Consider the following 13,940-nt stretch of genomic DNA (forward strand, 5'->3'; position numbering starts at 1 on the left):
CAATAGTTATTTTATATTATAGTGTATATATAAGTTTGAGGATGACCACAAGTTGTGATGTTGTATCCTGTGAGTATGTTCCGTTGACTGTGTAGTAGCAATCCATCTATACACCCATTAATACAGGTACCTTAATAGCTACAGGTACCTTGTTGTTCATCTGAACAATAAACTGGACTGGACTCATAATTCAGATGCTCTCTACAGGAAAGCGCAGAGCAGGCTGCTGCGGAGACTCAGTTCTTTTGGAGTGAAGACCTTCTTTGACTCTGTGGTGGCCTCAGCCATCTTTTACGGTCTGCTGGGGTGGCAGAATCTCTGCTGGGGAGCACCCACGACGTGGGACGGAGAGACTCTGCAGGTCTTTCCTCCCAACTGCTGTCAAACTCTACAACATGGTCTCTGCAGATAACCACACATGTGCAGACAAACACACACACACACACACACAAATGTAACTGTCTACCTGATGTGCAATATTACCAAGTGCATACCATTTTTTCCTACTATAACAGAGCATTTTTATTCTATTTTGTATAGTACTTTATTCTATTGTATAAAGTATTTTATTCTTGTTGTATAGTATGTTATTCTATTTTATCTTATCTTATTCTATTTCTTAACTTTTACTGTTCTTAAACTTGTACTTTCTTGTACTTCTTATCTTATCTTATCTTATCTTATCTTATTATACAATCCCACCAAAATCTGTGAATGTGCGGCTAAAGGGTCCCCATGCAAGCTTGGTCAAAAGCACATAGCAGCCATCTGATGCCAGAAGTGAGGAAATTATTTAAAAGCTGCACAGGAAATACAAGTGGTATCATAGTATTCAGAAAAATAAATTGTCCTGAAATGACTGCAGCTGTCTTCAAACCAAAATTGCACTTCAGCCTGGGCCATACACCCACAGGACTATCTCCTGCTTTGCTTCTTCTATGGCATTGCCATTACAGCTCTGCTAGCATCTTACTTTGAAAGGGTTTTTGTTTGCATTTGTACAAATGGATATTACATTCATTGTGATATATTCTTTAAATCTGTCAACTGTACTCATTGAGGAAAATCAAAAGTTAGTTTGGGCTGAAACCTATCGAAGCAGTCACAGGGCTAACAGAGAGACAGACAAACATTCACACCTACGGGCAATTTAGAATCACCAGCTAACCCCACTGAGTCTTTGGACCCCCCAAACTGGGACCAGTCCCAGCTTGGAATCTGAACTTTAAGATTAGACTTTAATTTTCCCTTTTTTCATAAAGATATTAGTGGATCAGGGTTATCTCATCGTAGTTATGCTACTATAGGCTGCTCAAGCTGCTCAGGGACATCCCATAAAGGAATTAAGCTCGTCTCCACTCTCTCTGTCTTTAACGCCAGTTTTGCAATTTGTCCTTTAGTTATGCCGTGTTTGTTGTTTTCTCATCTGTTCTCTACTGTGAGAGAGCCTGAGGCTGGCTCTGCTAGAGGTCTCCTCCTGCTAAAATTGAATTCTCCTTTCTTATTGAAGTTCTCACTCTAATGTTGTAAATCTTTACCTTAAAATATAACGTGCCTTAAGGTGACTGTTTTTCTGGCTGGTGCTATGAAGATAAAACTGAATTGCGTGTAAGTACTATTAGTTATGTTTCATTATTTTCCTCATGTAATACTGTTGTGTAAGATATAAAATGTTGGTTTTTGTTTTCTTTTTTCCCTCTCCAAGGTGTTTTATCTGTGCTCAAAACAAAATAACGTTCAATCACAGCACTACAAGCACAACACTTCAGTATTTCAGTAAAAAAAGTTGATGTTCGATTTATCTTTATAAGATAAATTCATTCATTCGAGCATGATTGTATTGAATGTTAGTGGAATTAGCATTTGTATACAGTAAAACTACAAAATCACAAAGGCCAAAGGCTAAAGTCATGATGATGAAAGGCATATTACAGTAAAATGTAAATGTAACTGTGCAGTCAAGGTTAGTCGATATTGATGGTAAAATCTTCACAGGCTGTTTTTTGAAAGAGGCAAGACCACGTGTCAAGGAAACAGTGCTACGCTTTTCAACAGAGGAGCTTCACCAGATGTACTCTGGCAAAGGTGATTTTCAAAGGCTAATAGCAATACATGCATACTGTATATACATATAGATTAAAAAGATACACTTTAGTGTTGAATTCACCTTTTAGACCTGGAAACTAAATCCGTGTTTTATATAAACTGTTTGTGAATTAGCTTTAGCATTGCAGTCGACATGTGCATGTGCTGGGGGAGCCAATCAGAGGAAGACAACTTTGTGTGCAGCTACCATCAGCTATTTGGGCAGCATGTTCACTCGCCTCATACTTGATGGCATAGGCTCAGTATTACAGCATTTTGTTGGTGGAACTGATGTCCACCAAAAAAAAAAAAAAGACAAACATGATCACAAATTACTGCAGATCTTGATATTTATCTTCTGTTTGCATAAATGAGCAACTATTTGCTGTATAGACTTCATATGTCAGTGTTGTGCTCACAGGTTGTGTCTGCTGCCCCCAAGAAAAAAAAGAAAAGAATTTGTACCAGTTTATGCTGTGCGAGGTGTGGTGGAAGATTGATGACCTAAATACAGGATGCAGTAGATGACAGTTATTAATTCCGGTTCTTTTGGATTCTACAGGGCCAAGAAAACACGGCTCAAAGTGGTTTTTTACTTTAAAAATGATCTTTATTTTACATATCTGGGATATGGAGACATGAACACAAAACACACAACCCCAGGTCTGAAGCACAAACGGAAGCCTAGTTATTTATATGTAAAGCTAAGTGTTGATTTATTAAGAAAAGAACAAGTGCAGGTGGTAGAGAAACAGGTAACAACAAATCTATAAAGCATGGGAAGCACGGGGAAAACCAATGGATACAGCAATGCTAGTGGGACGACTTGATAATGGGCGAGGGGAAACAAAGACAATAAACACACAAGGATATGGGAAACAGTAGGGGAAGACAGCTGAACCTAATCACACAAAAAATCAAAAATGAACACAGGACACACTGGATGCAGCTTACCAAAATAAAACAGGAAATAACCAAACGTGGGGACCATCACTGGTGGAAACTTTACACAAAGGTAGGAAACCCTAAATATAATATTTTTAAAAAACCAAGGACCAAGGAGAGAACTAATACACATGGGAAAAAAGACACATCAATATTTACCCAAAGAAATACCAAGAATCACAAAGTCCAAAAGCCCCTCAAAGTCCCTAGGTAATAAAACCCAGAACCAATAACAGTTTGCTTGTTTGTAATTAAAAAAAAAGAAAACAAAAAAAATAATGAAAGCAGCAACAGTAACGGTGGCTGTCTGAATGTATTCCCTGTTTTCTGAAGCGACAGAGTAAGAAAGAAAATTCAGTGTGACTGCAGACAGCATGCCAGTGCTGCCCAACCTATGGTGAGACATGTTTTCATAAGACTCATCTTGCACTTATGCACCCATCGCAGCCATCACAACAACAGGAGCGATCACCAGAGTACAAAATATCCACAGAGCAACACATACCTCTCAGAAAGTGCTTTGCAGCCGCTTTCTACAAATTGCCTTCAAGAACCCAACAGGGATAAATTAAGCAGACAAATTGGCACCATATGCAGCCTGAAGGTGCCGTGCTATTGGATCATTTCTAGTGCCTGTTGATAAGTTGAATTACATCCAAGAAGCACTTTATCTTCCCTAATGCACCTTTATTTTGAAATGGGCCCCAGATTTGATAGTAATGAATGATCTGCGTCTTGAAATTGTAAATCCAAATGGTTGATGATGTTGCCATGATCAGCATAAATGCTGTGTCAGCATTCTGTCTTTGTGGTTTCATCTCTCTCACAGTTGAGAATCTTTTTGGCTCCCCTGGTGCCGTTGTACGCTCCAAAATGGAAGTGTCATCCCATTGAACGTGTAACACAGGAAGCCTCAAACAGAATACATCACTCCACACCGTTGCTGCTTTATTGTCTCGCTGTTGAATCAGCCATCTCTTGTCTTTCTGCTGTGTTTCTGTTTGGTCTTCATTGTCAAACTCTCAGCAGCAAGACAACCAGGGAAATCTGGTTGATTGGCTTAATAACTCATTTTGTTGAAACATTTTCTTCTCATTTTGCTTCAGCAACTTGGCAAAGAGTGTCTCTTCACCACATCTTTTTCAACAGTGAAAAAAATAACCTTTATGTTTTTGAACGTAAACATACGTAACACACAGTTTTAGACTATAAAAGAAATCGGCAACAAAAAACAGTTAAAAAACTGTACGCTTAACTACAGGTATTTAAAATTATGCAATCTCATTCAATCACAATAATGAATGACAACTTAGGAAGTGCATAGTACTTGTACTTGTTCTTACATGTGAAAAATCACATGGAAATGTCATCGTATACACGCAAGTTACACACTTGAATTCTTATTTTAGCGCATTTTATGATAAATATGCTAAGAAAATGTGAGTGGTCTAAATTAGTAGACATTCGTACACAATATTGAGATTTTGTGCGACTCAGATACATTTTTGTCACATTCTTGTGCCCCGAACACCACACACTTACAGGAACACAGATTTAATTAACATTTTAATATCCCTGAACACAAACATTGACCAGGAGTCATTGTTTACAGCACTGCTAATTTAAGGAACTGAGGTTAAACATTAGATACTTGCATTGCACACTTATTCTGCCCTCAGAAAAATTAAGCACATAATAGCAATAATAAATATGCACACATCAACACAAAGGCAGATAGAACAGATAACTCAATGTAAGCAAAAGTCCTTCTATAAACTACTGTACATGATTAATTAAGGCAAACTATTTAAAATTGAGTAGGGACGTGTTTGCTTTTGCAGTGGGTTCTGCAGGAAACCCTTTCTCTGTCTCAGTGCAATCTGTGTCTTCATCTTCTTCTTCTTCTTCTTCTTCTTCTTCTTTGTAATTATTACACATTACTCGTTACTTTTCTCAAATGTAATGCAATACTTACTTGTCAGAGAAAGTGATTCATAATTTGTGCCAATGAATGTTTGGGGTTTTTGTACGTCAGAGTTTAGTAAATTGTTTAGCCATCACACTGCAGGAGGATTGATGTAAGTGTCTCCACAGTCAGAGAGTTGGTAAAAAATGTCAATTACTACATTAATTATTTAGAATTCATAATTATCCCTGACACACAGAGATAAGATCGATCAGGTCCCACAGCAAATGACATCCTTTACTGCACGGCTATCTCATGAAAAATCTTAGTTACAGTCAAATTATTTGAAACATAAAGTGGCTTCAGGTGATGTAATCATAAATAGATATCAACTATTGCGTGTTATTTCTTTTTTAATTATGCAGGGGCTTTTGTAACACCGGCAGATTAGGTTAAAAAAAAAAGGAGGGGGAAATCAAATCACGGCAGTAATGATCTGAGCGTGAGAAGCATCACAATAAACTTGACTGGCACACTAATGAGATGTACGTCTGTTTGGGTTTCTCTCGACTCCAGCTACAGCTCTAAATTGATTTGAAACTTTTGAGAGCCTCACCAGAAAAGGAGCAACTTTAGCCGTGTTTTTCCCCAAATGCTTAAAATAAACTACCTTCAGGCTGATCTAAGGAGAGACTCCCTGTGTTGTTATGTGAATTTTCTTCTGTGAAGAACAAAATTGAATTTTACCATTGGACACAGCCATGGTTTCTTGTAAACAACATATAAAAATAGTTCCAACAGGGGGTAATTTTACACACTTTGTGGACAATTTTTTCTTTAATATTTTTTTTAGAAATAGTTGCAAAAGAATGAAACGATAGAGTCTGAGAAAGAACACTTACAGGATGCAGCTCCCCCAGTTTAGATGATATTAAAGTGTCCTTTAAATGCTGACTGCTTTGGCTATAACAGGCTTATACTTGAACCTCCAGGAAGCCACTTTCAAGTGCCCATGTTATAAAATTCTGTGGTAAAGTTTTGATTTAGGCTTCAATAAAATTAAATACAGCTTTGTGGTATTGTAGGAAGACACTGACAACTTCCTCCACCCTCAAAAACTCATCTTGGGTTAATGTGGAAAGCTGTTTCCATTTTGGAGAATGTCGCTGCCACCAAGAGAATCTTAACCGTAGCTGCCAGATTGTGCTGCACTTGCTGGGATAACTGGAAATGAAACACCTGCACATGAATCCAGGAGTGGCAGAGGAGACCAATGAAAGTTTGAGTTTATGAGGGACTATAATCACGACGCAGGGTTTAGGGATCATTATATTTTCATGATAGACAGGCATAAAGCTGCTGTGGCAAATATTGCCACTTTAACAAATGCACAAGACGAATAATTTGTTCATAAATTACAATAGCCTGAAATAACTTTTTCATACTGACGGTAACTGCTGGCGGTAGCACCTTGCAATAACTCCAGCAAATGTAGTTGGAACCTGGACGTCATCTCCCCAGTCAAAACTGCTCATCTTACAACAGACAAAACTGAACCTTGGGCAGATGGATAACAACATTATTTCCACACACAACTGAGGCAGCATCAAACCGCTTACTGAGTGAGATATACAGATCAGATTATTGCAATAGGGATTTAAAGGCGGCAGCACGGTGGCACGGTGGTTAGCACTGTTGCCGCACAGCAAGAAGGTCCTTAGTTCAATTCCAACATCAGCCCGGGTCTTTCTGTGTGGAGTTTGCATGTTCTCCCCGTGTTTGCGTGGGTTCTCTCCGGGTACTCCGGCTTCCTCCCGCCATCCAAAGACATGCAGCTTGTGGGGATAGGTTAATTGGAAAATCCAAATTGCCACTAGGTGTGAATGTGCGAGTGAATGTGAGCGCGAATGGTTGTCTGTCCCTGTGTGTTGGCCCTGCTACAGACTGGCGACCTGTCCAGGGTGTATCTCGCCCTATGACAGCTGGGATAGGCTCCAGCGCCCCCCGCGACCCTGAAAAGGATAAGCGAATGGATGGATGGATTTAAAGGCATTGATTTTTTTTTTTTAAAGAACAACTAATCACTGTGAACAGATGTCGGCACAACGTGTCCTACACGCATAGAATAGTTTTACCAGAGCTTGCTTTGAAAAATAAATAATTCACTAACCTAAATGAAACAGCATAGTGATTAAAAGCATTGTGAGCTAAAAAAAAAAAAAAAAAAAAAAAACAGAAAGAAAGAAAAAGCGATTAGCTGATGAAAATTGGAATATTTGACTTTGTAAGATTAAAAACATGGCTCCAGTGCTCATGGGGCCTGTTTAATCATTGTTTGGTCTAGCAAATCTGAAATTATATGGAAATGTTCACTTTGCAGTTTGTCTTTAAAAAAAATTAAATCGGAGCCTTGATATGCTATCGTTTAATGTGTCCAAATTATTGCTAATTGGAAAAATGTTCAGAGGAGGAACACCAGACCCAGACATGTTGATATTTTAAATGTTGACTTTTGAGTGAGCGCGAGGTCCTAGCGCAGCAAATGCATCACTGAGGGTGTGTGTAAGAGAAAGTGTGTCTGTCACAAGGTTTTCATAGGTCTTTCAATCACAGCACTCTGTTGGGAGAGCTCACAACACAGGTGTTAGCAGAAGGCCTGAGGGGGATACACGTCTCTATATCTGTCTCATTCATTCTCTCTCTGAAGCATCTTCTCGCTGCATCTCACACTACCCATAAATCAATCCATGCTATATATAGAAATATTTATTAATAACATCTGAATGGACAATGTACACACTCTGCCTTAGGTTCATAATACATCTTGTGTTTACAATATGATTAGTATCTCACAAAAAAAAAGATATTTATTAAAAATGACTCATGAAAAAACTGATGCATGCATGGTACCTACAAACACAGAGGAAACTGTTATTCGTGACAGTGTCCAATACCGAGCCATAAACAATACTGGTATTAATCTGAAATTAAACAGATTTTAGTTAGAAAACAAACAAACACTGGCTTATTAAATTACTATCACAGAGTATGGTTCCAGTTAAAGAAAAGCAACATTGAGTGTCATAACAGTGGGACAGGGCAGCTTCACTGTGGAATCATTCAATTAACTTAAATGGGACCTGTAATGCTCATTTCCAGCTTTGTTTTATTTTATCAGACTTTACTAAAGTAGCTTTGCATGAATCAAAGTTTTAAAACCATCTCAATTCATGCATTGTCTGAAACAAACCTTTTTAGCTCCTCCCTTTCAGCCAGCTTTCTTCTGATTGGCTGCCCCTCATAAGGAATGACTTGAACTGTCAGAGCTGTGTGCTAAAATGACCACATTATGGAGCTCCCCTCTGTCTGACATCATACAGATCTAAGAACAGATACATCTTTTGGCACACAGGGATTACTATTTTAAATGTTGGCCATCTTTATTATAAACACCTCCTATTGTATATTCTGTATATAACAGAAAACAAACAAACAAAATTTATAGGACCCCTTTCATTGCAAAAGCTCCTCATTTCTCGCAAATTATTAAGAGTTACCACCTTTATGGTCTTCTAAGCACCTCTCTAAATTGGAACACTGAATGGCAAAATGGCAAAGCACATTAAAAAGGCACAAAGGAGTCCCAAAGGGGTTGCACAATAACATCTGCAGTCATTGTGTAGTCCCTAAGGATAACTGATTTGTTACAACATGGGTTATATTTTTTGTAGCATCTGGGAACATGGTGACATCACTACAGGGGACAGAAAAACATGAGCAGTCACATAATCAGACAAACTACAACAAGCCAGCTGTTTATTCAGAGTATTTAGATCGCCTAAATTCAGCATGTTGAAGCAAACTGAGCTCATGTTGGCAGTAATGCCTCCTGTAAAAGACCCTTTCCATTCACCTTGCAGGACACCGGCCCTCGAGGCCTGGAGTTGGGGACCCCTGCCTTAGCTACTGAAAATAACAACTGAAGTTTACAACCCCCTTTTGCTCTGCGGAACTTCTTTAGATCTTACAGTCCACAGATTCCTGTTTATGTTTTGTTTTCATGGCTCATCAGTCTTGTTTCCAGCAGAAGCGCACAGCTGTTTCCAGTGCAACAGCTTTAAAAACAGTCAAAACCTTCAGTCAGCATTTATCTGCAAAAGTGTAAAACATTTTCCAAAAGTAACCATGACAGACGAGAGACCAAGTAGAGTACAGTGTCAACCATAAGTCATACAGTTTAATGTAAAACTTTTATTTCATGTTATTAATGTTTGTGCTGAAATTGTAATTGTAAATTCTTGTAAAGCCAAATAACATTAGTAAGTAATGATGACACTTATGTCTGGTTATCAGGATGACGTCTAAAAACAATCATAATTCATTTGCCTTAGATGAGATGAGTGGACTGCTCTTTTTCCACCGATGACAACTTATGTTTCCTTTATTATGACCACACCCTGTTAAAAAAAGGATGCCAATTTAACATGCACTAAAAATGTTCATTCTGACATTTTACAAATTCTTCGATCAAATCAAAAATCCTCTTCAATTTTACTTCCTCACAGGAAATCGTCTTCGCCCAGTGAAGTAAAACTAAGGTTTGCATTTGAATCTCCTCTGTTCGTGTCTGCTCCGGCTGCCAGTGATAAAGGCAACACACGATATAACCAAACGCATGATGAGAATGAATCTTCAACACAACAAATAAAACTTTTAAAAGAGCTGAAATGTGTTGATCTGAACAGTGATGCTTTCTAATTCTGCAACTCGCCTTTCTAAATCCTACTATTGAGCAAATATGTTGCCTACGATAGCTGATCACTTGCACAAATCAACAGTCACAGCTGTGCATATTCACCTAAAAATATAATATTTTGGTCCACAAACTGCAATTTTCCTATAAACAAAAAAGAGGCATAAGCTTAATCTGTTAGATAATCTGTTAATACTGTCAGTAACAGCTCAATAAGTACTGTACTAGTTTAGTTGGAATGTAGTTAAGTGTTTATTTGGTTGTGAAGACACAAGAGGAAGTGGGAATCAGACTTTGCTCCAGCCTTATCACACTAACACCTAGTTCAATCTAATGACACACAGTTTGAGTATTGGCTTATAGCTGATGTTAGCCCACTGCTGCAGCCACTTCTTAGCCACACTTTGTACTGTATGTTTTAACATCAAGTAGGACTGTCTGTTGGCCCGTTGTTCTACCACCCTGAGGCTCTATATCTGTGTGTGTCTGTGTGTGTTGGTGTGAGTATACTGGTGCGTGTGTGTGTGTGGGGTTATGGTGATGGTGGTGTCTTCAGGGAATTGGTGGATCCTCCTTGGCTTCCACTCACCGTCGCTCCTTGTCCGACCCACTGAACCACAACAGAGAAAGAGAGTTTTAGTTAAAGACCAAAGGGAACGAAAGTCTAGAAACTTCCAAAGACTGGATTGACATACTCAGTAAATATGCACTGTAAGCCAGGATGGTTTGCATCCAGGTTTGCTATGACTGTTGGGTTAATTGGCAGACCTTAATGTGCTTTGAAAGTTGTGGCAGTTTTTCTAAATAAGAAGATTTTTCAGAAGTGGAAGCCTCCGCAGCTGAGAAATCATGAACTACATGTGGAAATGCCCTTCAAAATTAAATGGGGGTGGCTCACCTGACACATATCTATATAATGAGTCATGTCAGTTAGTCAACTAGCCTCAGATTTAACAGGTTGCTCTCAGTCCCATTTGTTATATCCCTTGTCTGCTGCATGAGACAGGGCTGTCACTCCCAACACGTTGAATATAAAACCATATGGTAATGAGTGCAAAGTGATGTTTTTCAACCCAAACCACAATATCTTTGTTATGATAATCCAGTATTTTTAGTGCCTAATCCATTCCAGGAGGTAAAAGCAAAACCAAGTGTAAAACACAAAGGTGCAGGTCATAATTTTCCATCTAACAGGCATGTTCCAACAATCACATTTACATTACATGCTTCTGTAAAAGGGACTTTACCATACAATATAAAATGTGTTGTGATTTGGTGCTATATTGAACTGAAGTGCAAACCGCATCCAAGACATAAACTCCACTGCTACTAACACAAAATCGGTTCTTTCCAAACATCTGCACAGACAGCATGATGACCCCAGCAGCCAGAGTCAGATCTTCAACATGTTTTTTTAAAAAAACTTTTTACCCCATTAAAGCCATTAAAAGGCCGATGGGGTATTGTTGTCACCCTGCTGGGTGGGCAGGCAGACAGGGTGAGTTTCTAAAAATCTTGTGAAATACTCACTGTGTCATGTTTGGTTATGTGGAGCAGTTTAAAGCTTCACAGATGAAGATGAATTAAGCGCCAGTCATCTTTTGTTTTGTAAATTCTCTTTTAAATACTGCTATGACAAGTGCAAAATGTGAAAAATGCATAAACCACAAATTTGTTCCTCACAGAAATCCCATGGAAATCATGCTATATAATTAATTGGCTGGACTCTGTCAAAGTGAGCCTTTTTATCTGAGAGCTGGTGTTATGATTTTGATCTGGTGCTCTTTGATGTGAAATGAACCTGCCCGGGAGCAGAATGAAAGTGCACACTACCATGGAGAAATGTTTTAACCTGAGCCAGCCCTGTGAGACTGAAAATCCAGAGATATAAACTCCAAAGCTGGCTTGGGAACACACTTACCTCACTTCATGAGAGCAGCCCCTTCAGTGTGCATGTCTGTTATCTAGTTACTCATTCATGTGACAAAGTGGAAGCAACCGAGCTTTCAACTTTCTGCATTTACTTTACTTTCTACTCAGTAACGTCTGAACTGTGTGTGTGTGTGTGTGTGTGTGTGTGTGTGTGTGTGTGTGTGTGAGAGTTTACAGTCTGGGCCGAAGAGCTCAAGCTGCTGAATTATTAATGCTCTCAGTGGTCAGCGGGTCAGTCCAACACTTTCAAAAAGCCGTAAACTAAAGTGGACAGGAAACCAGCAAGTGTTTGTGTGTGTCAGAAAAACACACACACACGCACATGTCTGTGTGTGTGAAAGCCACGTGTGTGTGCATGTGTGTGAGTGTGAAGGCCAACTTGTCAGATGTGTTTAGTTTTATTTGTTGAAACATAAATTTTGTGCGAATGTGTGAATACTCATTGCTTACATATTATGCATAGGCTTCAGCTACATATGTGTGTATAACTGTGTGCAAGGATGTGAAATATCCCCCGAGCCAGTTTCCCTTAGGTCTTCTGTGCGGATCTCTACACAAATAAGCCATTAGATGAGATCTCAGACTCTGCTGCTCTAGTCCAGAGCTGCTGCTAATGGCCTTAGACAAGAAATGCTACTGGTGAGTGTTTGACACAGCCCATTGTTTGTGTGGATGGGTGTGTTAGTGCTACACAAATGGCCTCAGAGACAGTGAAAGAGCTCCTCTGGCCTCAACACTGTTGGAAATATCAGGGTCATTGACCTCTCACCAATACTGAAAGTACACAGCGTGACAGCTAGTGCTTCATTTACTTTATTTTGGGATGGCTTCCTTTATGGCTTTATGTGGTTCTTAGTACAACACTTAGCTGTTAACTTGGAGAAGTGGGGACTGACACTGTGGTGTAAAACGAGACTTAACAACCTGCATGTTATTTTCAAAAAGCAGTTGAATTTTGTTTAATTTTACAATATACACACTCAAACTTAGAGGCAGCAAACCATTCACAGGCAGATTATGAGATAGAAAAACTAAAATTAAAGCATCAGAGCTTCAAAAATGATTGACAAGAAAAACAAAATGCAATGAATTACTACTAATCTGAAGCCTACGTTTAATTGACAATAACACAAAGACAAAGTGTTGATACAAAAAAAAATTTTGATCTTAAAAAAATCACTGCTGAGCCTTTCAGGAGTAACAGAAAAGAATAAATCGAAAAGAATTTAGAGATTTATTCTAAGAATCCCAAGAAATCGGTGTACATAGCAGATAAGACTAAAAACAATGTTTTTTAAAGGGACATGAATTGGTACTTTTCAAAGTTCAAAACTCACCTCCATAAAATACACAGTGTTAAACTAAAGCATAAGACTACCACACAATATAAGGAGCCCAGCTGTCCTAAATCAAAAGTATTTCTACTTACCAAAATAGATTCTTATGTTTATGTTTTTTATGACAATTTGTTTGCATTGTATATAATTGCATTGTGTTTAGCCTCTTTCACTTTGACAGGCAGCTTAACAAATGAAATCATGTTTTAAAAACTGCATTGTGTATTTGCGTTGGTCATCTTTGTCTAAAATTAAAATTTGTCTGATGATCTTGAATTATAAATGAGAAAAAGAAAATAATAGGAATTCATTAAGGGGCAAGCACTAAATTGATGTGCATTTTGTTCTTTTATGCTAATAAATAATTTATGTAAAAATTCAAAATGTATATATACCAATAGTTTTAAAGTCATTGAAATGTGTAAAGTAAGCAACCAGTTAATAAACATAATATTAGTGAATAGGATATTTTATCACCCAGAGGCCCTTTCTAGGGAAATATTAAGTTATAATAAACATCTTTGTTTCATTTAAAATTTATATGTATGCTCCTGGCATCAAACCCCAAAATGATTAAAGGTATCATATAAAAAGTCTGTTTAAATTGACAATATCGTTGGAAAAGTCAGATGGTACCGCTGCAGGAGCTATGACGTAACAAATGAATGTTATTAAAAACTCTAGAATCACACATTAATTCTTTGAAATAGTTATTATTGGTTACCATGTAAATTTCCAGGCTTCTGATTTCATAGTGACCATTCTACTTCCTGTGTTAAAAAATCTACAGATAGCTAAATCCAGTGTCAGTAGCTAGCAAGTTAGCCTTTAGCTAGCTGCTAATCACTATAAGGTGCTAAAGTTATCTCATTTCAGTCAAAGTCCTTCTTTAAATTGTGCAAATAAGTGACAGGGCACATGAAGCTGGCAGTTGCTAATGCACGCCATGGCTGATGCCAGTCATTACATTTGCCTGGACAGC

The 13,940-nt window shown here is 38.2% G+C and overlaps 1 protein-coding gene across 1 annotated transcript in view; it reads right to left on the reverse strand.

Annotated features, from left to right (window-relative positions):
• Positions 1–7,687: 7,687 nt before the first annotated feature.
• syt9b (synaptotagmin IXb) overlaps positions 7,688–13,940 on the reverse strand; it is a 63,646-nt gene continuing 57,393 nt past the window's right edge. The window contains exon 8 of the mRNA XM_005928360.3: positions 7,688–10,299. Coding sequence (XP_005928422.1) covers positions 10,222–10,299 — 78 coding nt within the window. The 3' untranslated portion in view covers positions 7,688–10,221. The remainder of the gene's footprint in view (positions 10,300–13,940) is intronic.

Source organism: Haplochromis burtoni, unplaced genomic scaffold (genome assembly GCF_018398535.1).
Source record: "Haplochromis burtoni strain Fernald_Lab_line unplaced genomic scaffold, NCSU_Asbu1 Contig_112, whole genome shotgun sequence".
In the NCBI taxonomy this organism is placed as follows: Eukaryota; Metazoa; Chordata; class Actinopteri; order Cichliformes; family Cichlidae; genus Haplochromis; species Haplochromis burtoni.